This window comes from Dasypus novemcinctus, chromosome 11, assembly GCF_030445035.2.
Source record: "Dasypus novemcinctus isolate mDasNov1 chromosome 11, mDasNov1.1.hap2, whole genome shotgun sequence".
Classification (NCBI taxonomy): domain Eukaryota; kingdom Metazoa; phylum Chordata; class Mammalia; order Cingulata; family Dasypodidae; genus Dasypus; species Dasypus novemcinctus.
The window spans coordinates 90,859,224-90,886,984 of NC_080683.1; the positions used below are offsets into that span (position 1 = coordinate 90,859,224).

The window sequence follows — 27,761 nt, forward strand, 5'->3', positions numbered from 1 at the left end:
TTCAAGTACAATTTTTTAATAAAGATAGTTACAAAAGATGGAAAATCAGCTCAGAAAGGCCAATTACTTCTTTAATAGATCAGTTTTTTGGACATAATAACTCACATCAATTTTAAATATTTTCACATATAGCATGGTAGAGAAAAGAAATTTTGCTTCATAATTAGAAAAACTCACAATAAAACTTGCCAAGAAAAACAAAAACAAAAAAGCCATTTTGAAAATAAATACAGTCCATGCCAAAGTAGTATAAAATGAAGCCAGAAGTCTCCTTCAAAAAGAAAACATTTTTCTTCCCAATATTTCCTCACTTTTTACTGATTTCCTGAAATTGGTGAGCCTCTCAAGTTCAAGGATTGTTGAGCTGTTCTGATTTGGCTCTGCAAAAGGTGCAACATAAAATATTAAAATAGCACAATTTCAGTTCAAATGCAGTGACCCATTGGCCAGGTCCTGGGGCTCATGCCAAGATAAACGTTAAGCTGATAATGCCTAAGTGTTTTGGGAACACTGAATGCATTAATCCCTTTCTAATCTGTCTAGTGGTTTCTATAATCTGTTAAAAGTTATCCTGCAAAGCCCAGCACAAAATTAGGTGTGGCCAACATTTACTGGCTTTCTGACAGTAAAAAGACTCACTTACATTTCACTTTAAATATAGAGCACCATGAAAGATGAGTGAGTATATCTGGATTTTAAAAAGGTAATATCCAAAAAGTCTCAGACAAATTATGTTCAACACATTTATATTTAATTATACTATTAACTAATATTTGGATTTTTAAAAGGCAAACTACATAAATATTAGTTGAGCAGTCAACTAGATGACATTTAAACCAATGACTAAAATGGCATACATTGTCTATGTATCAATAAAAGCTTAAATTCAGAGCATCGCATAGAAATTACTGATGCTCTCACATGAGGCTGAGAATTTCTCAAAGGAATGTGTGCATACACATGTACACATAATCATTTTACCATATATGTTTTTTATTTTCAAGGTATATAAAAATTACTAGATAAGGAATATCATTTACCCTTTGGTATCTGTTTTTTCACCACTATTGTCCTTGGATTTATCTTCTTCCTTAACATCTAAAAAAGAAAATTTGGGAAAAGGTTAACACCTTATTTTGAAATATAAAATGCACACAAACACTCCCCTTTTAAAATAGAAAAAGCTGCCACAAGGGAGTGGATGTGACTCAAGTGGTTGAGCACCTGCCTCCCACATGGGAGGTGGTCCCAAGTTTGGTTCCTGGTGCTTCCTAAAAATAACACAAAAGCAAGCAACAAGCAAACAAACAAAAAACTAGCTCAGGAAAGCCGATGCAGCTCAGTGGTTGAGTGCCAGCTTTCCACATATGAGGTCCCAGGTTCAATTCCCAGCTCTGGTACCTCAATAAGAAAAGAAAAAACCACCACATACACTCTTAACCATTCATGAATTCAAAAACTAAAGAAGTTTTCTGTGTCAGATGCTGGGCAACATAATAGAGACTCATCAAAAGAATATAGTCCCTGCTCTTTTAAAGTTTCCAGTTCTATGAGATGATAGCATTACGGGTGGGATATGTTCTGTGTAAGAAGTTCAGAGTGCATTCATGAGCAGTTCTGTGGAAGCCTGGGAAAAACTCCCATAAAAAAAGGTAACAGGGTAGCAGATGTGGCTCATGGGATTGAGCTCCTGCCTACCACAGGGAGGTCCCTGGTGCCTCCTAAAGAAGACAGTGAGCTGGCATGATGGGCAGGCGCAGCAAGCTGATCCAACAAGGGACACAAGAAAACATAATGAGAGACACAACAAAGCAGGGAACAGAGGTGGCTCAAGCAATCAGGCACCTCCCTCCCACACCAGAGGTCCCAGGTATAGTTCCTGGTGCCTCCTAAAAAGAAACAAGGAATATGAACAGACACAGCAAGTGCAAACAATGAGGGGGTAGGCAGAAATAAACAAATAAATATTTAACCAGAAAAAAAAAGTAACATTTGAAAGTTATCTGGAAGAATGAACGGATTTTTGGTAGAATAGGGAGAAAAGTTTTTTTAGAGAAAAAACAAACCTGCTAAGAAAGAATTGGCAGGTTGGAAGGAATAACTGAAAGAAGGCAAATGTGGATGGAGTACTGTGAGAAAGGGGGAAGAGTCAGACAAGGGGAGCCCAGAAACACACACACAGAAGTCAAATCTCACTGCTTACACCTTTACTTTTTAACCCTCACTGTAAAATTAAAACACTGAAACTTTACAATTTTAACAAAACAGTAGCACTGACACCATAAACTAAGGACTGAAAAAACAAATTATTCCAAATATGCTAATTCTTTTCTTTATTAAATAAGCAAATGAACCAAAGTACATTTTAATAAGGATATAGGGAAACATCAATATTGAAAGACCCCAGATCAAGGTTTTCACCTACAGATTTTAAAAAGTTCTATGATAGTGTAATATTTCAATTATCTGTAAGCTGGTTTTTTTTAACAATTGCCAGGCCCCATAAGAAAAGGACTGGTACAAAATAAAAAGAGTTTTAAAAACATTGTTAAAGGACAGACAAGACATACTGACAGTGAGAAATAAGAAAAATACTAGGGAAGCGGATTTGGCCCAAAGGATAGGGTGTTGGCCTACCACATGAGAGGTTCAAGGTTCAAACCCAAGGCCTTCTGTGTGATAAGCTGGCCCATGTGCAATGCTGATGTACGCAAGGAGTGCTGTGTCACACAGGGGTGTCGCCCACATAGTGGAGCCCCACGCACAAGAAGCGAGCCCCGTAAGAAGAGCCGCCCAGCATGAAAAAAGTGCAGCTTGCAAAGGAATGGCGCCGCACAAACGGAGAGCTGATGCAGCAAGATGACGCAACAGAAAGAGACAGATTCTGGGTGTCGCTGACAAGAATGCAAGCGGACACAGAAGAACACACAGCGAATTGACAGAGAGAGCAGACAATAGGGGGCGGGGAAGGGGAGAGAAATAAATAAAAAATATATCTTAAAAAAAAAAAAGAAAAATACTAGAAAAATCCTACAGTTTAGTTAAGCCCTCCTTACTTTAATCATACCAGGGGAAATTTTTTTATGTCAAGCAGTACACAAGAGCAACCTGTGGAGTCATCATTGTCATGCACTGGGAAATTAAATTACAAAGTGGTACCAAACTATAGTCTGTAAGTCAATCCATGAGTAAACAAAACCAGATGTGTCCGATATGCTATGGGCTCCTAACTCACCAGCAAAAAAAGAGAATCAGCTTTCTCACATAACTTCAATATGATAAATAATAAAAAAATGTTGGACCACTATCTCATGCATCAGTTTTCCATATGCTATAGGGTGAAAACTCAAAGCCAACTATTATTTGTGATCATCACTTTACCTGCATGCATCTCTTACAATTACAACATTTACCAAGAAATAAATCTGACCTGCTTTTTTGTCCTCTGTTTCTTTCTTGTCTTCTTCAATTCTAGCTTTCTTTGCTCCCTTCTTATGATCAGCCACATTTCTACGACCTCCTTCTCCTTCATCCTCAGAATCGGAGAATTCTTCATCACAAGCTATCCGCTTGTCTGATGCTCGAACTGATTTACAAATTTAATAAATGTGAACAAAAACAACCACAGGCTTTACAAATGTTATAGCACATTCATGTGCACTATAACAAATGAAATCAGCAGTTAACAAATTAAAAATGTAGGAATAATAGATGCCTAATGACTTTAAGATTTGAACGGAATATATAGTTTACTCAGTGCTGAAAGCTTAGCTTTGATCTAGAAGGAAAGAGTCAAAGAAGAAAACCATTTGGGGACCTTGCTGGAGGAAAAAGAATGTGTTTTTCTATTAAGGAGTAGGAATAATTTACCTTTTTTACAGAGCTGGGGAAAAGATAGATAAATAAAATAAAATAAAATAAAATAAAATAAAATATCAGTAATACCAAACATTTTACCAAATTATGCATATACGATTATAGCATATTATTATGTTATAAAGCTGCAATTATATTAAGTAGAACAAGAGTTCAGAGAATAAAATAGGAGGTCTTTATGCTATTCAACTCATCCTACTCTGGGTAAATGGAATGTCTTCCATTACTAAATATACCTAACTGGTAAATTCGTGGAAACATATATTCAATTATATAAATTAAAGAAGAGTAATATATAAACTGAAATTGCTCAACTCAAATAAGGCTCTAACACAGCAGGAAGTTAAATCTATGAAAGATTAAAAATGGAAAAAATGTCAGTATTAGCAGTATGTTCATGAAACTTAACCAATAATGAAGTTCTTGGGGTCACTAAAACCTTTGTTAGTGTTGCTTTAATTAAACCAGAAAAAAGCAACACAATACACATCAAAGCTTTTTCTTACTAGAAATTCTCTTGTCTGGATCTTCTCCATCTTCATCTCCACTGTCTTCATGAACAGCATCTTCTGGAATAGCTTGCATTTGGACACCAGGTGCATGAGGTAACATGCGCAAATTTTCAAATAAGCGCTGTCTAAATTATACATGCAAAATTATTAGATAAAATTCAGTTTCTTTAAAATTTCTCTAATATGTTGGAGGAAAGATTAAGCAAGTAATTTCATTTTTTATCTAACCTAACCTATAAATGATAACAGTGACATTTATTGAGCACTGATACTTTACATATATTAACTCATTTAATCCTTACAACAAGGTAGGAACTATTATTATGACCCATTTCAATGGTGATGAAACTTATATACAAAGGCACACTAACTTGTTAAATACCACACAGCTAGTTAGTGGTGGAAAGGAGGACACTGCCCAGATTAACTGGCACTATGCATTACAAAGTCAGTCTCAACACTTAGTGGAGATACAGCTTCATCAAAATGTTTCAACAAAAATAAACTTCACTTTCATATAAATCAACAAAGCGTACAATTTCTAAACCCCTTGCAAGTTTAAAAATTCACTTTGACCAATAACAGAAAATGGAAAATTAAAAATTAAAGAATTCAGTACTTTCAAACTTCCAAATTATTTCTTAAAAAAGGAAACATTTGTCATATAAAGCTAAAATAACCTAACGCATTTGTCTGTGTACAGCCTCCTGAAACTACATCAAGATAAAATGTTTATCAAAACGTTTCAATGATTTCTTACTTTATCTTTTCCATATATTCTGGAGTGTTCTGGTTTGTCATGTTTGATGGACTAATATGCAGTTTGAAGTCTGGTCCAAAATACTCAAAGTAATCATTATATGGCAACTCTACAAAAAAACAATTAATTAAATTACATATTAAAAGATAAGTTTTTACACAAATCCATGCACAAAAAAACCCCAGATTCAGGACAAATATTTCAATTCTAATTGTGGACAAGTCTGATTCACTAAGTGGTGAATGCTCCCATTTATATGGCTTTGGAATTCTACCACCATTATCCAACCACGCACTTCTACATATTGACAGCTCATAAAATAAAGAACACTTACCATTGGGAATCTCACAATCAAGGGCAACTGCGGTCTCATATGTCCAACATCGAGCAACATTACGGATTGTATATCCACCTCCCCCAAGCATCAGTAATGGTAAGTTAAAAGTTTTTACAACTTCTACACATTTAGCATGACCTAAAACAAAGAAGATTTATATAACAACACCTGCATACTGTAGCAGTTTTAAAAATCAATTTTGAAATTACTATGAACAAAATTTTACTTAATCAAATTGGTTTTCCAAATTTTTTTGGAACAAAGAATATGGAAAAATTTCAAGGAATTTCTGGTCTAAAACTATAAACACTTTTGACACTATATTACATGAGATATACTATTGTTAGCAAGTATCCCTGATTAAAAAACTACCAACTATATAATTAAAATATGTAAGTATAGAAGGTGAAGGTGGTTCAAGCCACTGGGCACTTCCCTCCCACATGGTAGTTTCTGTGTTCGGTTACCAGTGTCTCCTAGGAAAAAAAAAGAAGACACAACAAACAAACAGCAGAGACAGCAAGCGCAAACAATGAGGGGGGGAGTAATAAAATAAACCTTAAAAAAAAAATTAGTATAAAACACTGAAATTTATATTAGCATAGGAAAAGGTTTATGCCAGATTAAGTGGGAGAAATATCAGGTAATAACAAAACGTTTAAAACAATCTAAACTGACTTTTGTTACCAGTTTTCACTGTAGAAAATGATAGAAGGTTATATAACAAAACTTTAACAGTGAAGTAACTTTAGGTAGTGATTATCATGAATAATTTTCTCAACTTAGATAAGATTTTGAAAACAAGAACTATTACTATTTAAAAAAAACTTATGTGTAGAAATATTAAGATAAAATTAAACATAACATAAAAACAAATTATTTCCCCTAGATAAATGTCATACCTCAATAAAAAATCAGGAGTCACCAGTAACTTCATTATTATTTAGGTACATAACAATTAAAACAAAACAAAACAAACCCCTCAATTATAGGAAAAAAACCCATGCTTGTTGAAGAATATTTGCAAGGACCAAAAGGTACAAAGAAAAAAATTAATTCCCGAAAATCCTATCACACAAAGGTACTTTAAAAAATATATTCCCTTCCAATCCCTTCTGTTTGTTAATTCTATAAAGTTTAGCTATATGTTCCTATCATAAAATTATTTAGAGCATTTTTATTCTGCATTTCTCAAAAATGAGTTTAAATAAGCTGTGCTATGTGATTCACAAGCCACTTTTTATTACTTCTACTACTAGAAAACATGAATTTCTTATAATAACCTTTCAGATATTTCTAGAGAGGAAAATTCAAAGAATGAAAGTTAATTTACAGATTTTTAAATAGGCTGGCCAAATATGTACTTTTTCTTCATTCCAAAACTTCACAAAAATGACAGTGAAGAAATTTTTTAAAAAGCTTGAAAGAGAGAAAATAATAGCAACAAAATAACTGAAGATGGTAACCAACTTTTTAGGAGAGACCTGAAAAATATGAATTGAATTTAGCAGTGGAGAATGTTTAGAATCAAGTTTAACATTTATAACACAGATCTCCTAGAAACTGGTAGCACTAGGGTTCCCTGAAATGACAAGGAAGAGCTAAAATAAATCTAGGAAGTAACAAATCCTGAGATCCCCTCCCTACTTCTACACATCAAGGGGACAGTCTCCTCTGCTCACATACAGACTTGAGATTTATTCTCTGCGTTGAGTAAAACAGAACCTATCTGGACTGTAATATCTCAGGCAGGAGAATTATACTGAAAATACTACCTTTCTTTCATGCCTAGAATTCTAGAACAGCTAGATAACCTCAAAGCAGGAGAATGAAAACTTTGTTTTGGGGGACTTGGACCAGTTTACAAGAAAAACATAAAGATAATGATATGGAGTAGTTCCCCATGAAATGGCTCTACCAGATCACTCAAGAGTAGTGGTTCTCACTGGGGACGATTCTGCCCTCAAGGAGACATTTAGTGGTTGTCACTACTAAAGGGATGGAGTGCCACTACTGGCAGCTAGAGGGCAGAGACCAGGTATGCTGCTAACTGTCCTATAACGCATAAGACAGCTTCCACAACATATTATAACTAGTCAAAAATGTCAAAGGTGCAGAGGTTGAGAAACCCTGCTCTAGTGTAAAGGCCACACTGGCATGCTGCATCAATGAGCTGTTTTCAATGAAATGTTGAGTTGATATTGAAGGGTGTCTTCTAAAGAAAGGCCCTATTCTAAATGACAGAGACTAAAATAAACAAAAAAGGCATTTGGAGGAAATACTCTATGCAAGAAGAAAAATCTAAAACCATCATGAATACCTTCAGATGGGTGAAAAAAAAATGTTCCATTACTGAAACAAAAAGGGGAACATTTGGAAAATTTTGGAAAATAAAAATATGGTAAGTGCGCAGAAAAACAATGGAAGGGCTATAAGATAAATTGAAAGAAGCAGAAAATAAGAAACCAAAAGGATTCAGAGAACCAAGCCAAAAGTACAGTACTTGGGGGGGGGGGGGGTGTGAGTGGGATGGGAATCAATAAAGTAATTCAAGAAAAAAGTAAATGAAGGAAATGGGTTTCCTGAATGAATATGCATGGAGTGCGAAGTACAATAGATGAAAACAAACTCACATAACAGCACAACTGAAATGTCAGAATACTGAGATCAAAGATTCCACAAAGTTCCAAAAAACAAAACAAGAGACTAGAAATCAGAATGGCTCCTGACTCCTCAAATAAGACAATGGCACAATGCCTTCAAAATTCTGAAACTGAAGGAAATCATTCTATACCCAAACTATCAGTCAAATGTAAGGGTAGAATAAAAAAGTATTTTTAGACATACAAGATTTCAAATTTACTTGCCATTAAGGATACATTTATTTAAGTTTGGCTCCAGCCTTAAAACAGGCCAAAATCAAAAGGCTGACTGACTACTTTCAACATTCCTGGTATACTGATCGATCATGTAGCATGCCATCACATCTAACTGAAACTGTTGGCAATATGGAAAAAGGCATATAGTTTGTTTACTTTTAATATCTGACTAACCTATTTTCAAATATAGGTAAGCACTCTAAATGAAACTTGACATTGCAAATATCCTTATGTTTTATACAACTAAAATCTATCAGTTGAAATATAAATGCAAATTTATTGTGTAAGAATAAAATGCTACAGTTTCAGTTTATGATTGTGAAAGCTGTTTTGTACTTTTAAGTACAAAAACATTAAGAGTTAAAGAGGAAAACAGACTGACATATTTTAGATAATTTAGGAAGATCATATCCATTTTCAGCCAACAGATATTTATCAACACATTAGGTTAAACAATATGAAACTGATACTTTGTATCAGTTTTGATCTATCAAAAATAGGGGACAATTTCATATGGTGTGAACCAAAACAGCAGAATTATAATATAATACCATAATTCTAATACTGCCTGGTGAAGGAACAATCATAACATTAAATTTAAATTGTACAATGTAAACTATAAACCATGCTGTGCAGCAGTGCTCCAAAATGTATTCATCAATTGCAATGAATGTACCACACTAATGAAAGAAGTTGTTGATGTGGGGAAATGTTGGGGGGTATGGGTAGTGGGGCATATGGGAATCCCCTATTTTTTTTAATGTAACATTTTGGGTAAATCTATGTATCTTTTAAAAATAAATAAAGAATATATAAAACTTGAAAAAAATAGTTTAACCTTTAATAGCTGTATTTACTTAAAATTACATTTAGGCCAACAGTCATTCTGGAAAAAAAGTTCTACTTGAGAATTCGTCACATCTTATGAGACAGAATTAAAAGCAGTTTGCTACTTCAAAGTTCACAAAGGAAAATACTCTAAAATCATGTAAATATCCCTGATAAATCATTTTTGATCCGTACAATATATTTGAACTTATGAAGATACTTGATTAACAGTTTAGTAATAAGTAAGAGAAACCTAAACAAACTATGTAGAACAGAAGAACTGTATAAATTGAAAAGTGTTTTAATAATCATGATGTCGACAGTTATCAAAATTTTTTATTTGATATAAAGATATGGGAAAGAAGTGTGTGTGGTATCAGAAAAAGTGATGAAAGAGAGCTAAAATCTTATCTTCCATAAAGAGAAGTAAATAAACAATGCTAAAATTCAAAGTCCAATTAAGGTAACAAAGTGTGCCTGTTTCTGGGAAAAGGTAAACACCCAAACAAACAAACAAACCCCTAAATAGTTGAAAACAGCTGTCCTGTCAGGATTGCAACAAGCTTATAAAGCTACTGATGTTTAATATGCATATATAGGGGGCGGCAGACTTGGCCCAGTGGTTAGGGCGTCCGTCTACCACATGGGAGGTCCGTGGTTCACACCTTGGGCCTCCTTGACCTGTGTGGAGCTGGCCCATGCACAGTGCTGATGCGCACAAGGAGTGCCCTGTCACACAGGGCTGTCCCCCGCGTAGGGGAGCCCCACGCGCAAGGAGTGCGCCCTGTAAGGAGTGCCACCCAGCGCAAAAGAAAGTGCAGCTTGCCCAGGAATGGTGCCGCACACACAGAGAGCTGACACAAGATGACGCAACAAAAAGAAACACAGATTTCTGTGCCGCTGACAACAACAGAAGCAGACAAAGAAGATGCAGCAGACAGACACAGAGAACAGACAACTGGGGTTGTGGGGGGGGAAGGGGGGAGAAATAAATAAATAAATCTTTTAAAAAAAAGTATGTATATATAAATTTGACAATTAAAAAAGATATAATTTACTGAAACAAGATTCTAATTACCCACATGGTTCAGTGGTAAATAGCGATCCAAAAATTATAACAATGACTTTCATGAGATATTCTTAAGGAAGAAGAAAAACCATTTTTCTGGGAATACCACACTTAAAATTGCTTACCTTTGACTGTTAGATTGAAGCAACCAAGTCTATCCCCAGATAATGAGTCTGCACCACACTGTAATACCACAGCACTGGGTTGATACATCTCCATCACTTTTGAGATAATCTATGTATAAGATAACAAAGATTAATATCTCTGACAATATTTAAAAATTCCATTTTAATTTTGAAAATAGTAATACTTACAGGCTTAAATATCTGCCCATATGACTCATCATCGATACCATCTCTCATTGGGAAATTGACAGCATAGTACTTCCCTTTTCCTGCACCAATATCCTAAAATACATACACAGATCTTAGAGAATATTTCATAATAAAAAGTTTGAGATATTTATTAAAATATTTTTAAAAGACCCAATTCTGAATTCATCTTATAAATTGAGAAGGGGATAATACAGAATAAATAACAACATGTTCCAATGTTTATAGAGATTGCTTGTAAAGCCTAAAAGAATCATTTCCAAATAACCTGTAATGACTATGTTTTGGGAGAAAGAAATTTTACAGTTAAAGGCAATATGAAGTGATATTATTTCATCAACCCAAGAAATTCATTCACAAAGACAACTTCAAAGTAAACTGTGGAAAACACATACTCTGTAAGGAAAATTGTCTCTATAAAGCAGAGTGCTTCCTAGTTCATAATCTGGTATGAGTTTCTGATGAAAGAAAGGCCCAGACTTCCTTCAAGTTTTAACAGTCAAAACTTAAAGCATCAGAATGTGTTCTTTAATTGGGCTTCAAATAAATTTTTGTTTCTACTTGTTGAGTAGGTGCTCCAGGCAGTTAATACCTCTCAACAGAAGATGAGAAATTTGAGAGCTAAATTCCAGCTACGCACTCATAAAATATAAGACAGAAATATAATAGAAATGAATATACTTAATGCAATGATATGTAGGACTAAGCTATCGTATTCTCTCTCTTCTTAAACAGTATACATTTTAAAATTGCAGAAACTTAAGAAAAAATTAAACCTATTAAGTAAATACCAATGTAAAGAACAGCAGTGAAGAACCTGATAAAGATCTAGTTAATTATATCTTTTCCACCAATGTACAATTCATCGTAAAGTTGTCTACCATTAACTAGGCTTTGAAGATTCAAACTGAACCAACATCAATGCAAGTCCTTCATGCTTCACAGATACTCCAAATTATTTATTAAATCAAAGAAAATAGCTAAGGAAAAGAAAAATTTGTAAATTTCTCATTAAATTTTTGCTTAGTTAGCAAGTGTGAATTCTAACAGATGTTACAGTTCATGTTCAGCAATTCCACTTTGCACGCTAACACTAACCTTAATGATTCAGGAAAATTATCAGTTCAACATAAATTTAAGTATAGGATTACAAACCTCCTAGATTAACCTCATAATATTATTTCAGAATTTAATCTTACCCTCAAGTCTCCTGTGCCAGGAAAGTATTCCCCATATTTATGGAATGATACAGTCATTACACGATCTGTTGTATAAAAAGCTTCTTCTACACCGTCACCATGATGGATATCAATATCAATATATAAGACTCTCTGATGATACCTAGAAAGCAATGAAAACTTTTTGTTGCTTAAGGTTCTAAGATGAGAAGAACGACTATGGATTTAGGAAAGCTGTTTTTGAGTTCTTGTATTCTAGGACATTTAATCCCTTTTTTACTTTACTTCTAGCCTGGGCAACCATTCCAAATTTCTAGTTATATTTTAATCTTAAACCTTTAAGTCCCCCCTTTGGAATCAATCTAGATAATAAAATGTATTTACTATTTCTGGGAAATATGTCCTATTTACATATAACAGAGGACAATTAGGGCTTTCAGGCCAAATTTGGCCAGCTGCAGCTTTCTGTATGGCCACAAACTTATAGCTTTCACATTTTAAAAATGACTGAAAAAAACATTAAATAATTTGTGATGTAACAGTTATATGAAATTCAAATTCCTGTGCACATGAAGTTTTACTGAAACATAAAATCATTTGTTTATGTATTGCCTATGGCTTCTTTTGTGCTACAAATGCAGAGGTGTGCTGATGTGACAGAAATCACCTATAGTACTCTCATCATGCCATTCTGCTGCTGCTGGAGCACAAATTGCAGCGACACAATTATAACACTGATAGTCAATATTATCAAGTGCTAAGTAGTGATGCATTTGAAAAAGACCTTGACCAAAAGGCTTTTTATGGCTGAAAGATTTCAGAGTGAATCAGGAGGTCATTCCAGATGTTATGCTTATGCACATCTCAGGAGGATCTCATTGACTGCCACAGTGAACAAACAGTACCTCAAACAGTGGGCTCCTGAGGGCTCTGGAGACATCTCGACACTAAAGGCAGGGCAGACAATCTCAAGAATTCAGCATCCTGTCAGGACCTTACTTTGTAATATATGCTCCCCAATGTTAACAGAGTTAGACTTACAGTTTTCCTATTCTTGGCTTTTCTGTTCCTTTTATTTGAACCTACAATTAGCACTATACTCATTAAATATATGTCCCAGAGACTTAAAACTTTGTTCATGTGCGGGTTGAGTCCTGAATCTCAGCACAGTTGCAAGACCTACCTTCCAGTTTATTGGACTCTCCCCTGGGCAATAAACAAAAGGATGATGATGGACAATGCCCATCCCAAAAACCAGATTATCTAAAACTTCAAGCCAAACAGTTCCAACCACCTGCCCCTTGGGTTCTAAGCCCCGTCTCAATCAGAAACAGAGTGGGCATCACCACCCTCAAATCCTTAAGACAGAGGAATGAACAAACATAAGGGGGGGAATGCAATTATGAACTAAAGTAGACGTTATTATTTTGGCAATGGAAGAACTTGTATCACTGATACAAAGGCAGTGGCCACAAGATTCTAAGGGGAGGGAGAGGAAAGAATAGGTGGAACATGGGGCATTTTTGGGATAACTGTATTGTCCTGCATGACGTTGCAATGACAGATAAACATTTTGTTAAAACCCATAAAATTAGGTGTTGCAAAAGTGTACACTATAATGTAAATTATAGCCCATGATTAGGAGCAATGTTTTCATCAATTATAACAAATATACCACATTGATGAAAGATGTTGGTGGGGTAAAGTGTAGGAGAGAGAGGAAATGGAGTATATGGGAATCCTCTATATTTCTGATATAACATTTATGTATTCTAAAGCTTCTTTAAAAATAAAAAATAATTTTTAATTAAAAATTTTAAAAGGCAAATTATTTGAAGTGCTTTTCATTGATTCTCAATGACACTGCTGAGTTACTGCAATATCAAGTTTGAAGTGGCTAAAAATTAGCCTATTAATATGAATAGTTAAGTATGGAATATTTTCAAAGAAGCTGAGAACACACTAATTCGGTACAATATGAAGTAGAATCTGCTAAGATGCACTACAATCAATGATGGCAAAAAAACACAACAAAAAACACAACAAAACACAACAGAGCCCCATTGAGATATAGAAGCCAGGCAGTTAGCTGGACTAACTTGGTAGGTACAAATTTCCTTTTGCACAGAGTTTCAAATTTGTCTCCAAAAGTTATAAACATACAAAATGTGAGAACATAAACACCCAGGATCATGTCATTTTTCATTAGTGGAAACTGTAACTCAAAGGTGAATTTTCAAATGACTACAAACAGATTTTTAAAGGGTTCATAATGTGAATTTTAGCCATTTGTATTCTTTTCTCACTTTCAATAATTCAATGACTGGGCAAAATTCCTGTATTTCTTCATTGGTTTATAACTTATACATAAAAGATTCACGATTAACTTTTTCACTACCTTTTACTTTTCTTTTTTTAAAGTCATGGATTTTTACTGTGCTCTAATCACAACTGTTTAACATAGGGAAAGTATCAACACAAATTAACTTACTTTAGTAATTCAAGGATAGCAAGCACAATATCATTAACGTAACAGAATCCTGATGCTTCTGATTTTTTAGCATGATGTAATCCTCCAGCCCAGTTAACAGCCATATCAGTTTGTTGTCGGTTTAACTTCACAGCTCCAGCTAAGAGGTAGAAACACAACAGGGTAGTCATTAAGATAAAAATTTAGTATAACTAGACAAAACTGCTATAGGTTAAAGACTATGCCATTCTAAGCAAAAAAAAAAAAAAAAAAATTCACTTTTTTTAGACCCTAAGAAAGAGGCTCATAATAGAAAGGATTCACAGTCTAGGGCACTAATAGAAAGTTCTTAAATAAATATTTTCTTATAGCTGTGGCCCAAAAGAAAGAACTTATTAAACTTTTGTTTTAAACAACTCAAAAAATACACAAGTTTAGATCAACTTTTAAATCAGATAAAATCAGGACACTTACCAACTGAACCACCAGTTGAGAGCTGACAAAACTCAAAGAGTCCATCAAACACTGGACAATCTTCTCCAACATTAACTGTGAAAGATGGAGTTCATTAATTTCAACCTACTCTGTAATTTAATGAAAGCTTTTTCTTAAAAAAGCTATTCTTCCTGCAACTACTTCTTGGTGTTTAATGCAATCATAAAATACACGCTTTATAATTAAAATCAGAATATTATCAGTGAACTAAACTTCCAATTCCTTATGAGGATTATTTGTGGAATATTTCTGTTCTATTATCAAGAAATCAAACTAAGATTTAACAGCTGGTTGCCCATGCCCAGCCTGATGGGAAGTATTAACTAGGTCCATGGGAATCAAGATAAAAGGGAAGGAGGGGTTTTTAAGGTACAAGGAAACAACACATACAGATAGATGACACAGCAGGACTTAGTTTAATGAAGTTCTTAGTACTGAGAGAGTGAAAAAGATATAGTAGACATGTATAACCTATACTGTCTCCCTTTACCCCCCAAATTGTAACCTATTCAAAAATCAGGATCATTGTTTCATATAGCTTTATCTACCCTTAATTTACCAGCATTTAGAAACAAATGAAATAATGAAGCCATCTTAGAGTCTTACTGCTCAGAAATGATCATAATAATCTTAATACAATTCAGTATTATGTAGATTTTAATCAGTCCTGTTAATTCATTTACTCAAGGGTTACCTATGACTTTAAGCCTAAATTTTTACTGAAAAAAAGGGTACATAAGATCTTTCATATCTACAGCACGGCATGTTAGTGAGTTAAGTAAGATAAAACAATGGTAGATGTGTATAAGTTCTATGAACGAGAAATGTCTAACTACTTAATTTAGTATTATTGAAACTATGGTTCATTTTTCTCTAAATCTTCAATGAAGTTCATCAATAAAACACTGGAGAACAAGCTCCAGGTTCAAGTTTTAAGACACTGTTCAGTCCTTGTAGGATGACATTTTGTATTCCTCATTAAAGGCAATTTATTAATAACTCAAAGAGAACAGTACTGTAAAGAGAAGCAAAAGCTTCAGTTATATAACAAAGAAGGGGGAAAACAGATTATATACATTATATTCTAGAATAGTTAAAGCACACAAAAGGCAAGAGGTATAGACTGGGTTAAGGTGAATTTTAAAGGAGCAAAGTAATTTTTTAAAAAAGCACAGGAGTGTGGTCTCTCTACCAAAATCCATTACCCCAAGGTAAACATGGGACCAAATTAAAAAGTAGAGGAACATCTCCAAACAGTTCTTTGACAAACTGAGAAGCTTCAGATAGGTATTTTTTTTAAAGTAGCTTTAGCATGGTTACATACTTTCCAATCAATAAATTATAATAATCTTTTAGACCAAGAACAAAATGACCAGATTTGAGCAATTCTAAGAAGTTTCTAGAAATATTCATTTATACTTATCAATAAATACTAATATATACTTTTAACATATAAACGTACATCTCTGCATCTGCTTACTATACTCAGACATGTTATCTGGTCTTATTGAACGTAGAAATTTGATGTACTCATCACTGTGGTATTTTGTCATTTCTTCAGCAGTGGCTTTATGGGGCCTCTGTGAAGAAAAATGTCAGAATTGTGGAATTACAACTAGTGATGTAGAATATCAAACACAAAATAAAAAGTTTCCCTGACAGACCTCAAAAGAACTAGGGCTTCCTGAACAAAATAATTTCAAAGTAAATTTAAATTTATACACATTTTTAAAATTTCAAAGTTAGTTAAAATCCTTTAAAGCATTAGTCAGATCTAATACCAGCTAGGATTAATCAAATATCATGGAAATGTTTCAAGTCAAATCAATGTTTATAAACTCCACTTTCCTTTGTTTTTCATCTTTAACCCTCTGTTCTGTATTATACGTGATTTTATCACTGGCCTCCCAGGAGGCTCATTCTTAGTTCTAAATCTTCTCCCTTCCTTTTCCTCTACCTATCCTAATCATCAATGTTCTGAAGAGCTCAATTTCTCTTATTACATATTCACTCCATAAAGCTCCACAGATAGATATAGCCTTATCCACCTCTCCCCTCTTCTCTAAAATGTCTATGTGGAAGATCATGTCAAGATATATTGCCTACCTTTGTTAACTGCTTCAAGTCTTTCTTTTCTTCCCAAAGAGGTAAGAACTGTCTTGTCTTATATTCCCCATCCTTATCTCCAAAAGCATTTAAGGCATATGTATCAATGAGTATCTTCTGTGTTATGTGTATCTGTATGGCCACTAACACAGTGTTTTATACACATTATATGCTCAATAAATATTCGTAAGAGTAATTCTTTTGTAATAGTCCCAAGGTCAACTTCTGTCAGCAGCATACGCAGATCAACAATTATTTTAACAGAGTTGTTTTCCAGGAATGTGAAAGCCTGGGATAGGGAATCTATTTCTAAAACGGTTTTTGGAAGAAGGGAAAAAAGATGCTACAGTTCCCAACTGTTTTCTCTGGAGAATAAAAAAAAAGGAGTTTCCATTTTGTCTAGATCTCTTCATCTGCTAAATGTTCCCCAAGAGGAATAATAAACAAACAACACAAAATTTCAAAGTAACAGTTAAAAAATCAAATCAGTGCAGAATATCCTTTACCAAAACATATACTCACATAAATTTCCATTTTTCTGTATAAGCCATAATTTAGCAGCAAGTTATGGGTCATGCGGATTCTATGAGGTTTCATGGGATGACCCTGTCCATAATAATAATTTCCAATATCACCTAAAATAGAACAGAGACAAACTAAAGAATACAGAAAGCGAATCTTCACAAACTGAATTTATACACATTCATCATTAAAAGCTATTTACCACATAATCCATTGATTTTCGATTTATTCAAACTTTACTAGAAAACCAAAAGATACATGTATACTTTTCCATGTTGACAACTCTAGTATTAAATTATATTTACAGATTAAGAAAAACAAAATTTTCTAATTTCTACTTTTTCCAAAATTCCTATTTTAGGACTGGCCCAAACAAAATACTCTTTGTTCACTCATATAAGTAGTTTTTGTTCCTTTATAGTTGGTACTATGGGAGTTAAAAAAGCTCTATGCCTGTATCACAATCTATAAGGTAAGTCTTTGGGAATTTAAATTTAGGTCCTAAACAGAGTCTCCATGTGTTCAAAACATAATCCTTTGGAAGCGGATATGGCTCAACTGATATAGCATCCAACTACCATATGGAAGGTCCAGGGTTTGAAAACCAGGGCCTCCTGGCCTGTGGGATATGTTGGCCCACAGGCAGTGCTGCTGCATGCAAGGAATGCCACACCACAAAGGGGTGCCCCACACACGAAGAGTGTGCCCAATGCACAAAGAGTGTGACCCACAAGGAGAGCCACCTGTGCAAAAAAAAAACACAGCCCGCCCAGGAGTGGCGCCGCACACATGGAGAGCCGATGCAGCAAGATGATGCAACAAAAAGAGACACAGATTCCTGGTGCTGCCTGACAAGAATGCCAAGTGTACACAGAAGAACACACAGCAAATGGACACAGAGAGCAGACAACGGGGAACGGGGGGGAGGGGAAGAAGAGAAATAAATAAATCTTAAAAAAAAAAAAAAAAGACAATCATGACAGTTCTCAAGGAAATAAGGATATTGTCTCATTCTTCATCATTAAAGAGTAATAAATCCTATTTTTATGATCTTACTTCCCAATGTCTTAAAACTAACACTTTCGGATAAAGTTCTAGTGTTTCTATACTAACAGTGGCACCACATATTTTAAAACAGACTTTTTTACATTGGAAAAATTAATAATTTTCTAATTATTTGCTTTTACTATTGCTTCTAATCTTTAATATGCAATTTCAAATTTCTGTTAGGACAGTCAAGCTGATTTTAATGGGCTGAAGTATGTCATTTCAACACAGGTTTATATAGTAAGAGCCAGGGATAAAGAATGCTATTTACCTCCCTTTAAGATCAGTAAGTCTTTCAAAATTCTCCCTAAACACCTTTTTTTATTGTTTAATGGAAATTGAACACACTAAACACTTTTATTTTTCTCTTCTATATATCTGATAATAGTCCAGGATGTACATTCACTTCTACAAAATATCTATTTCTAATAATTTTATTAATACTTTGGAGATAACACACACCTCATGTTTACTGAACTCTTCACTTTCAATGCAAGCTTTCTCTTGAAAGCAACTCATATACACAGTCATTTAAAGGTCATTTTTTTTTAAAAAGCAAAGGCCAAAAGCAAAGCTAAGAAAGAATATAGACTAAAGCATTGCTATAGGAACATATGAGATTCTTCTGCATTTAACACAATTCAGAGGACATGAATGCAGAAAACAAACTACCAAGGTCAAGGATCTGCCATAAAGGTGGCAGAATGTGCAATATATTCTAAATCAGCCTGGTCTCAATTTTAAGGTATGGAAAATCCACTAGACACCAGTTACAAAGCATCGTGTACCTAAGTTAATGCAAATAAAATAATTTTAAATTAGTAATCACCATACCTACCAAAGATCATGAGAGTAAGAAGAAAGACACTCTAATCTTCACATAACTTAACCTTCCTCTGTGTAAGAATTACCAACATGGAATTCTCTGCATCTACCACATCTTAAGATCAAATACATTAGTTAGGACTTATTGGAAATCCAATGCAAAGTCAAGGCTCCAATAAACTGTAGATGAATTTCTTATCACTGAGTATTACACCGCAAGGGAGACTGGGAGACTATAGTTGCTATAACCCAGCAAGTGTGTTTGGGGAAAAAAGCAGCAATGAACATTTATTCAGAGTTTACTAAGTGGTACTATTATAAGCAATTTATATAAAACCTACCTAATCAAAGTAGGTATTATTACTTAGACCTATTTTATACTTGAGGAAAGTAAGACAGACAAGTCAGGTAATTTTGCCAAAACCACCTATCTAAGCAAGCAGAGGAGTTAGATTCAACTCAAGGTAGGGCAACTTTCACAGCTAATGCTCTTAAGTAGTGGCTACTGGAAGAGCAATGGCCATTAAGAGTCATTAGAGAGAAATGGGAGAAAAAAGCCTGATTAAGACAAGTTTATAATTTGGAGCATAAATATTTTGAGTAAAAGTTTAAAGTCTTGTTAATTTAAGGAAATTAGGGGAGGGAATGCAGCTCAGTGGCTGAGTGACTGCCTCCCATATATGAGGTCCCAGGTTCAATCCCCAGTACCCCCAAATGAATGAATAAGGAACAGATGTAGCTCAGTGGTTGAGCGCCTCCCTCAATGTCCAGGACCTCCTAAATATAAAAAATAAAACAGCAACAAAAAAGGAAATCAGAGTAATCTACCTATCTAATCCACCAAGGTGATTTTTTTTTTTAAACAGTGTCCTCAAACTTTATATGAATGTTTGTAGCCTTTGACAAGTTTCTCTGCCAATTTAGGGGCCCCAGGCCTACCAAGAATACTCACACTACCTAAATGACACATATCCACAAGGGTAGCCAAGCTAAAGATAGTTGGGATTTGGATCATGAAAAGTTCTTCCAAAATGTAAGGAACTTATAAAAGAACTATCTCCAACTTTTTTTCTACTTATTCCCATATCTCAATTCTCACAATGGATACATTATAACCACCCAATCTTTATTAGAAACAGATGGTCTTTCCTTCAAGAACCATATGGGGACAGTGGATGTGGATCAAGCGATTGAGCTCCTGCCTACCACATGGGAGGTCCTGGATTCAGTTCCTGGTGTCTCCTAAAGAAGAGGAACCAGAAAGCAAGCTGACCCAATGGGCTGGCACAGTGAGCTGACGCAAGAGACACAAGGAGGAAAACATAACAAGAGATACAACAAAGGAGGGAATGGAGGTGGTTCAAGCAATTAGGAGCCTCCCTCCCCCAGGTTCAGTTCACACTGCCTCCTAAAAGGAAGACTAGGACACAATGAACAGACAGTGGGCACAAACAATGAGGAGGTGGGGAGAAACTAAAAAAAACAAAACAAAACAACAAAACCATATGGGGAACAGATGTAGCTCAAGTGGTTGAACACCTGCTTCCCATATATGAGGTCCGGGGTTCAATCCCTGGTACCTCCTAAAAACAAAAAACCATATGGATTTCATTCATTTCTTTTAAATGGTCACAGTAGTATAACTTAGAGCATTTTAAATGTTATTCTGATTTTCATCAAAGTGCTTTAAAAGAACACTTTACAATAAAGTAGACATCCGGAAAATCACTTCAAGGTGGTTCTTTGGATGAACACAACAAACTTGTCAATATGAAGAAATAAATATAAAGAATCAGTAATCTGTACAAGCTAGAACTTGCTTATTCTTCAAGAAACTGTCAGAATGAGGTGGCTACTAAAGTCCACAATCTCTTATCCAAATCCCTTGAGACTAGCTGTGTTTCAGCTTTTATATATAAAATATGGTTCATTTATATTATGGCGTATCCTGGAGTCTAGACAACATTCTATAAGCAAACAATATTTCTGCAGCAAAATGTATGATGACTCTTCACAATTAGTGGAATAAATAAAAATCATAAATAAGCCTCACCACCTTCCCAGCCAATTCAGATTAAACTTCTCATTCCAAATGTGCTACAAAAAAACAACAAACAAAACTTTCAATCTTCCAATCATTTTGAATTTCAGGACTGTGAACAGTAGCTTTTCCCCCAAAAGATTAGCTGAGCACACAAATGAATCATGAAAGAACAAACAGCAAGAAAAAGCTACTGTTGTATTACTTTTGTCTTTCACAGACTACTTAGTGTACTAGCAGCATGATTTATCAAACTGACCACTCACTCTTCTTCCTAGAAACAGTCTATGTCTTGGCTTCCACAATACTACTCTCTAGGATTTTACTCCTATCCCAGAGCCACTCTTCCTCCAACCTTTAAGTATTAAGGGTTTTTGCAAATTCATTCCTGCATTTAACAAACAGAGCCTCCTAATGTACAAGCTACTGTTTTCGCTGCTTGAGTACACTACCCAAGCAGGATTCTGCCCTAAACCCTTCTCTCTCAAGAACGAATCCTGGACCCTTTTTGTCTGTCTATGCTATCATTTTTTTTTTTCTTCCAGTCTTAATACTTTACTAGCTATAGGGTGATGAATCCAAAATTTTTGTCTTGCCTCTCTTCCTTGGGCTCCAGGCTCACAGGACCAATTCTCTTTTTGGTATTTTTATTTGAACTTAAATAAGTATCTCTATAAGATAAGATGCTCAAAATGGAGCTCTTCCTCAGTCCTTCCAATTTCAGTGAGTGGTATACCACCCACTTAACTGCTTGATCCAGAAACTTAGGAATCATCTTTCATTCCATACCACCATCTCCCAGCCCTAACATCACTTCCAATCCATCAACATGTTCTACTGTTTTTACTTCCCAGACCTCTTGCAAATCTGCCCATTTCTATTGACTGCAACAATTTCATTTTATGTGGGTACGTGATTCCTGCATCCTGTCCTACATCCCACTACTCCTTAATAATCCTTTCTCCACTCAGGACAGCACTCTTCCTCTTAAAACTCTTCAATACAAATTACCACAAAGTCTTGTGTGGTCTGGTTCTCAACTACTGATACACACACAAACACACTAGCTCACTGTCCCATGGTTCCCCATATCTTTCTTTAGGTCTTCTTTCTGTTAAGTGCATTGAAGTTATTTCTAACTACCTGGCTTTCACAATTTGCAGTGTCTTATGCAGCAATCTTGTTAAAGACTGGCCCATTCTCTTCTGAAATCTTTCCTATCTGGTCGTCCTATTAAAAGTCCTCTCCCTTATTCTCTAACATATAATCTGTTCTTTCCTTCTTAGGACTTAACAAAAAAAAAAAAAAAAAAACCCTTGTGCTTAGCTAGCATATAGTAGGAACCAACCCATTTGATATTTCTGAACCCAAAGTTGACTATGAACAGGTAAGTAAAAGCAGATGGCTAAAGATAAAGAGGAATAAGACATTAGCAGGTACAGACATCTTTACACTTGAGCTTGTCAATCTGACCTCATCAATGTTTCAGTACTATTACCATGTATAACAGTTATTAATATTTCCTAAGTGATACCACCCTCCCCCAATTCCAACTGTTTTTTTCTTTTAAAATTTGTCAACAAAAGCTTTTAAAGTTTTTGTGAAGGAAAAATACTTTTTTTTTTTTTGTAGCAAAGGAAACACTTCCTTCTCTAAGGAGAAAAAGAAAAATGTTTAAATCAGGTGATACCCTCACTCTTGGGCATTAACACTACAGTCAATGTAGAAAAGGGGAAAGAGTGGTAGACAGAGTCAAATAGGGATACTAATCTATTTTCATCTGTGAAACAAACAAAACGCTACCCATCCTACCCCTCTGTAACTCAAAATGATTTTAAGAGTAAGAGAAAATGTTATACTAAAGTGATTAATCTACAAAAGTAAAGTATTAGTTATTCACCAAAATTTTAAAAATAAGCTTTGGTTAGATAGTGGAGATGTACAGATGATAACAAACCACAGGCATCTGGGTCCTCAAGAAGCTTATATTCTAGTATGGAGAGAAACAAGTCAGGTGGTAAGAATTACAGGGAAAAAAAATAAGGCAGTAATGGGAACTGGTATTTTATGTAAAAGTAATTGGGGAGGTTATCTCTGCCTAGAGGAGCCTGCATCAAATCTTGGTGTGTATTTCCATCTTTCTCCCTCATTTCTCTGCAAGCTCTTCTTTCCCCCACTTCCCAGTAACTTCGTTTTACTGGCCTAACAAAAAAGTAATTGGGAAAAGCCTCTTTGATAAGGTGAAATTTGAAAACAGAAGTTATCCGAGGAAAGAAGTTTGAGGCATAAAAAAATCAGTTTCATTTTTAAAAAACAGCTTTGAGATATATAAGTAACACATCATACAAGGTGTACAAGTCAATGAGTTTTAGTATATTCACAGATAAAACCAGCGATCATTCTTCTATCCCTCTCCTTTCAATCTCACTTTCTATTTTGGACATTTCATGTGTGTAAAATCATATAGTGTTTTTTTTGTGACTGGCTTCTTTCCTTTAGCATGAGATTTTGAAGGTTCATCCATGTTGTAGCATCTTTTCAGTATATATAATCAATACCATTGTTATTTAGGAACTGCTGCTGTAATTCATTCAGCACACTGACTTGCCCAAATAAACAATTATTTTTTTCAAATGGATTATAAAGATTAATACTAAGGCTAAGAACCCATGCCATGTATTAAAGGTCAAAGAAAGATTCTGGCACTACTGTTACACATTAAAGTCTAGTAAAATCTGACAATATTTGGCTGTCAAGTAGAATTCTCATAATTTGCTAGTGTATGGAATAAACCAGGAAGCATGATTTTGGTAACTTATTTATTTTATCTTTGCATAGAGGTCGGTGCTTTTTTCTCTGACATTGGTTTCCAAACATTTTGATTATGCATACCTGTTAGGGTGAGGGACTGGGGGAAATCGAGTAGAGCAGTATGTGTACAATTACATAAATAACATATATATATATAACCCTATTATAAACATCACAAAACAGACATTGAATATGGTTGGTCTCAAGTTTAATTCGAAACGAAGTATAGTCAATATTTCATCAAGATGAAGTATTAAAATGTACTGTAATTAAAGCTTAACCAATTGTAAGTGGTTTGCTAACTACATTTAAACTTAAGCATAGAAACTGCATAATTTTGGGGTCAGAAGGGACGTTGATGACTTCCAACATCATTGTACAGATTACTGATGATCATGCAGTATGTTAAAAAACAAAAACAACCAAGATTTTAGAAATGTTTTTGGAAACTTCTGAAGTATTAGTCTAGGTAAGAACTAAGAGAAGTAAGGTATCCAAAGACTTAGAACCAACATTCCAGTATTCTAAAGGCTGCAATACTAAAGAGTACAAAAAACACAAAGAAAAATGCACATAATCTTTCACTGAGGTGAAAACAGTCACAAAGGTAGAAATTCTGTCACTAAGAAGCACATAAAAGCTTGCCTAATATCGTAGCAGTAAGCCTAAACGTATGGTTATAGAATTTGCCACTCTCCTTTCTTTTTTATCTTTCTTCCTTCTACTTCCTTTACCAACAAATTAAAATGAGAAAAATTAGGCATATTCAGGCCCTATTAATACCGATATTACCTGCCCCTGATACATGTCATATACCTTGTCATATAATTCTTTGGTACAGAAGCCATTTTACTTGATCCTCTTCCTTCACACTTAAGGAAACATACTATCACATTAATAATTAGCATAATGATATTTATCCAACTTTTAAACATCTCTGCAAAATATTTTTTTAGGCACACACACAAATCTAAACGGAGCTGACCCCTCCGTGAATATTTAAAATGTAAGCAATTAAAATTTCCATTCTAAAGATGAGTCAAGTAAGAGCGACAAAAGACAGGTAACCCATCAGATTTTCAAATTATGTTAGTTAAACTCCTGATTGGTGGTTCCCTGGTAAAGCAGTCTGAATAGTCTACAAGAAAGTATTGGTTAAATCACAATCACAGGACTCTCAAATATTCTCACTCTACCTATCAAGTTTGCCTTCTGCCTTTGGGAACAGGGCCTATCCCCGGTATCTTTAACAAAGGTTTATCATCAATGGGCCCAGGAACAAACAGCTGTTAGAAAACTAGTACACAATTATACCTTTCGGTTCTACAGTTCAAACTTGGTGACAAGTTACTAGGCGCTCACTTCCATCAGTTACTACCAACAGCAACTAACAACTGCAGGAAGAGCCTTAGCAATAGTTTCCCTGGCCTTTTAAACCTTCCCTCATCATCTGTCAAGAACAAATCTCTAAAACTTAGAAATGTAGCATTTTAAAATTTAACTTATGCACATGGTTATTTACCTTCCAATTCGGTCAGGGAAAGCAGGCTAGGGTTTTGTCCATACCCTAAAATACTGAAGAATACACAGGAATTCTTAAAGAATGAACTTTAAAATGAAATTCATGTTAAAATTAAAATATACCCATATCTCCACAAGGGCATAATTCCAAATCAATTTACATTACATAGGTATGCAGTCCACTCAAAAATATTTCTAAATATAGCTTACTATTTTGAATTAGCTATCACAGATCAATTTAGTTTTGTCTGATAAAATTTTAGATTTTTATACAAACGACTTAAAACACGGTTTATTTTAACCTTGCTAACTGAAAAGATGTGGTACTGCAATTTTCAAGTGCAGATAGGATTTATTCTAACCTAGAACTCCAGGGTCTTTTCCAACTCTCTAAGATTTTGTGATTAAAATACACCAAATGCAGGAAACCGCTTTCAAACTTCGTATTCCTTTCATACAAATTAGATAGGGCCGTTCAGGTCATTGAGTCCTAGCCTCTTTGGTAAATTTTGCAATTCCTTTTCTCAAGAGCAACCTACTAGAAACTATTTACTCGTTAAGCATCTGTTTAAATCTGTAAAACAGGTTACTGCTTATTTAGTATAATTTAGAGTGGCACAGGAAACACAATTCACATTTAATGCTACTGCTCAAAATCCAACTTAAGAACCACTGAAATCACTTTTTAAAAATTCACTGAACTATGAGCTCGCTCAAGTCTACCTGATGAAACTATTTAGTACTCTGCACTACTACTCAAAGTTCGGCTACACCGGGATTCCCACCACCTAGGCACAGGCTTCACAAGCAAGATGTCAATGCTGTTCTAAACCTCCAAACAGGGTGAAATTTCCTGATCGAACAAAGAGCAACAAAGAAGTGGGTGGTAACCACCACCTCTCTCAGAGAGGCAAGCCAGGACCCATCGAATCCGATCTGCAACACAAGCAGTAACTGCTCCACGTTTCCCTAAGACCTCCTTTTATTTCCCGGGAAGACCAACTGCCTGAAACTCGAAAACCCTAATTTTTACCGAGGAAGTGGAACTCTTTCATTTGCACCCTGAGCAAGTGGCGTTCAAAGAACCCGGTTAACAAAGAATGACGGAGCTCACGCAGAACACGGGTGTGAGTGTGCCACGGGCCGGACGTGGGCCCACCTTAGTAACTACCCTCAAGCACCGACCGGGTGGATGGGTCAGGGGTGAAACGAGAAGACACTGGCAGAAACAGAGAACGAGGGGAAGGGAGAGACGGCGGGGAAGGGGGAGGGAAGAGGGCTGGAGGGGTGGAGCTCACGGCCGCAGGGCTTTGTGTAGTCAGGGTCGGGGGAGAAGATAGTTTGACCCGGGGGGGAGGGGTCAAGTATAGGAGGCCTGCACAGCGCACCCCAAAACCTCGCTCACCGGAAAGGCGTGAGGGAAGGCCGACCCCATCGCCACCACCTCCAAGCGGGGTAGGCCGGCTCCGTCCCCAAAGGCGGGTCCCTGGGGGCGGAGGGCCGCAGAGCCGGAGGGAGGGGGCAGAAGGAAGTGGGGGGGTCGACCAGCTCCCGCCGCAGAGTCCGCGCGAGCCGCTCGGGGAGACCCCGGGTCGGGAACGGGTTAAGATGCGGCCAAGCATCGGCCCCTCCTCCTTCCCACCCCGCAGCACCAGCGCCCACTCGCGACGGCGGCCGCGGAGCCGGGCCCGGCGTGGCCACGAGCCCGCGGTCCCAGCCCTGCCCGCCCACCCTCCAGCCGGGCCGGCCTCTCACCATCGTAGTAATAGCAGACTTTCTTCTTGCCGCCTCCCTGACTGTACGCCATGGGCTGGCTCCCCGGTCGCCTCCGGGCTCCGGCTCCTCCTCCTACTGCTGCTGCCCCCGCGGTTCAGCGGGGAAGAGAAAAGGGCTGGGGCGAAGGCGGGGGTGGCAGTCCCGGAGGAAAGAGCAGGTCGGAGAGAGAAGAGAAGGGGGCGGCGGGAGGAGTCGATAGGGCCCCGCTGAGGGGCCAAGAGAGCGGAGCTGGGGGCGGCAGAGGCGCCAACTCGCGACACTGGGGAGGGGGAGGGGGCGGCCAAACCACCTCGGGAGGCCGTGGGGAGGTGGGACGTGTCCACTGAGACCTTCGGGGGGAAGGCAAGGGCACGCCTACAGGAAGAGGCCTCTTCAG

The 27,761-nt window shown here is 36.1% G+C and overlaps 1 protein-coding gene across 2 annotated transcripts; it reads right to left on the reverse strand.

Annotated features, from left to right (window-relative positions):
- HDAC2 (histone deacetylase 2) lies at positions 1–27,700 on the reverse strand. Of its 2 annotated transcripts, none has more exons than XM_004449484.5 (14): positions 27,365–27,700; positions 17,365–17,477; positions 16,199–16,316; positions 14,716–14,790; positions 14,263–14,401; positions 11,793–11,934; positions 10,576–10,668; positions 10,387–10,495; positions 5,483–5,623; positions 5,149–5,257; positions 4,383–4,513; positions 3,431–3,586; positions 1,041–1,098; positions 1–380 (listed from the first exon to the last, which is right to left on the reverse strand). In XM_004449484.5, exons 1-14 carry the CDS (start codon positions 27,414–27,416, stop codon positions 350–352), a joined length of 1,467 nt encoding a protein of 488 aa, XP_004449541.1. In that variant the 5' UTR covers positions 27,417–27,700; the 3' UTR covers positions 1–349. The 2 variants fall into 2 exon arrangements, with proteins under 2 accessions (XP_004449541.1, XP_058163286.1); XM_058307303.2 differs by lacking the exon at positions 27,365–27,700 and adding an exon at positions 27,015–27,248.
- Positions 27,701–27,761: the final 61 nt, after the last annotated feature.

Excerpts from the sequence above, each read along its gene's own strand:
- HDAC2 (XM_058307303.2), bottom strand. The coding sequence starts at position 27,231 with ATGCTTGGCCGCATCTTAACCCGTTCCCGACCCGGGGTCTCCCCGAGC. Across the intron at positions 17,478-27,014 it reads CCTTCCCTCACGCCTTTCCG|GTGATATTGGAAATTATTAT; the intron begins GTGAGCGAGGTT and ends GTTCTATTTTAG. Across the intron at positions 381-1,040 it reads GAAAAAACAGATACCAAAGG|AGCCAAATCAGAACAGCTCA; the intron begins GTAAATGATATT and ends CACCTTTTGCAG.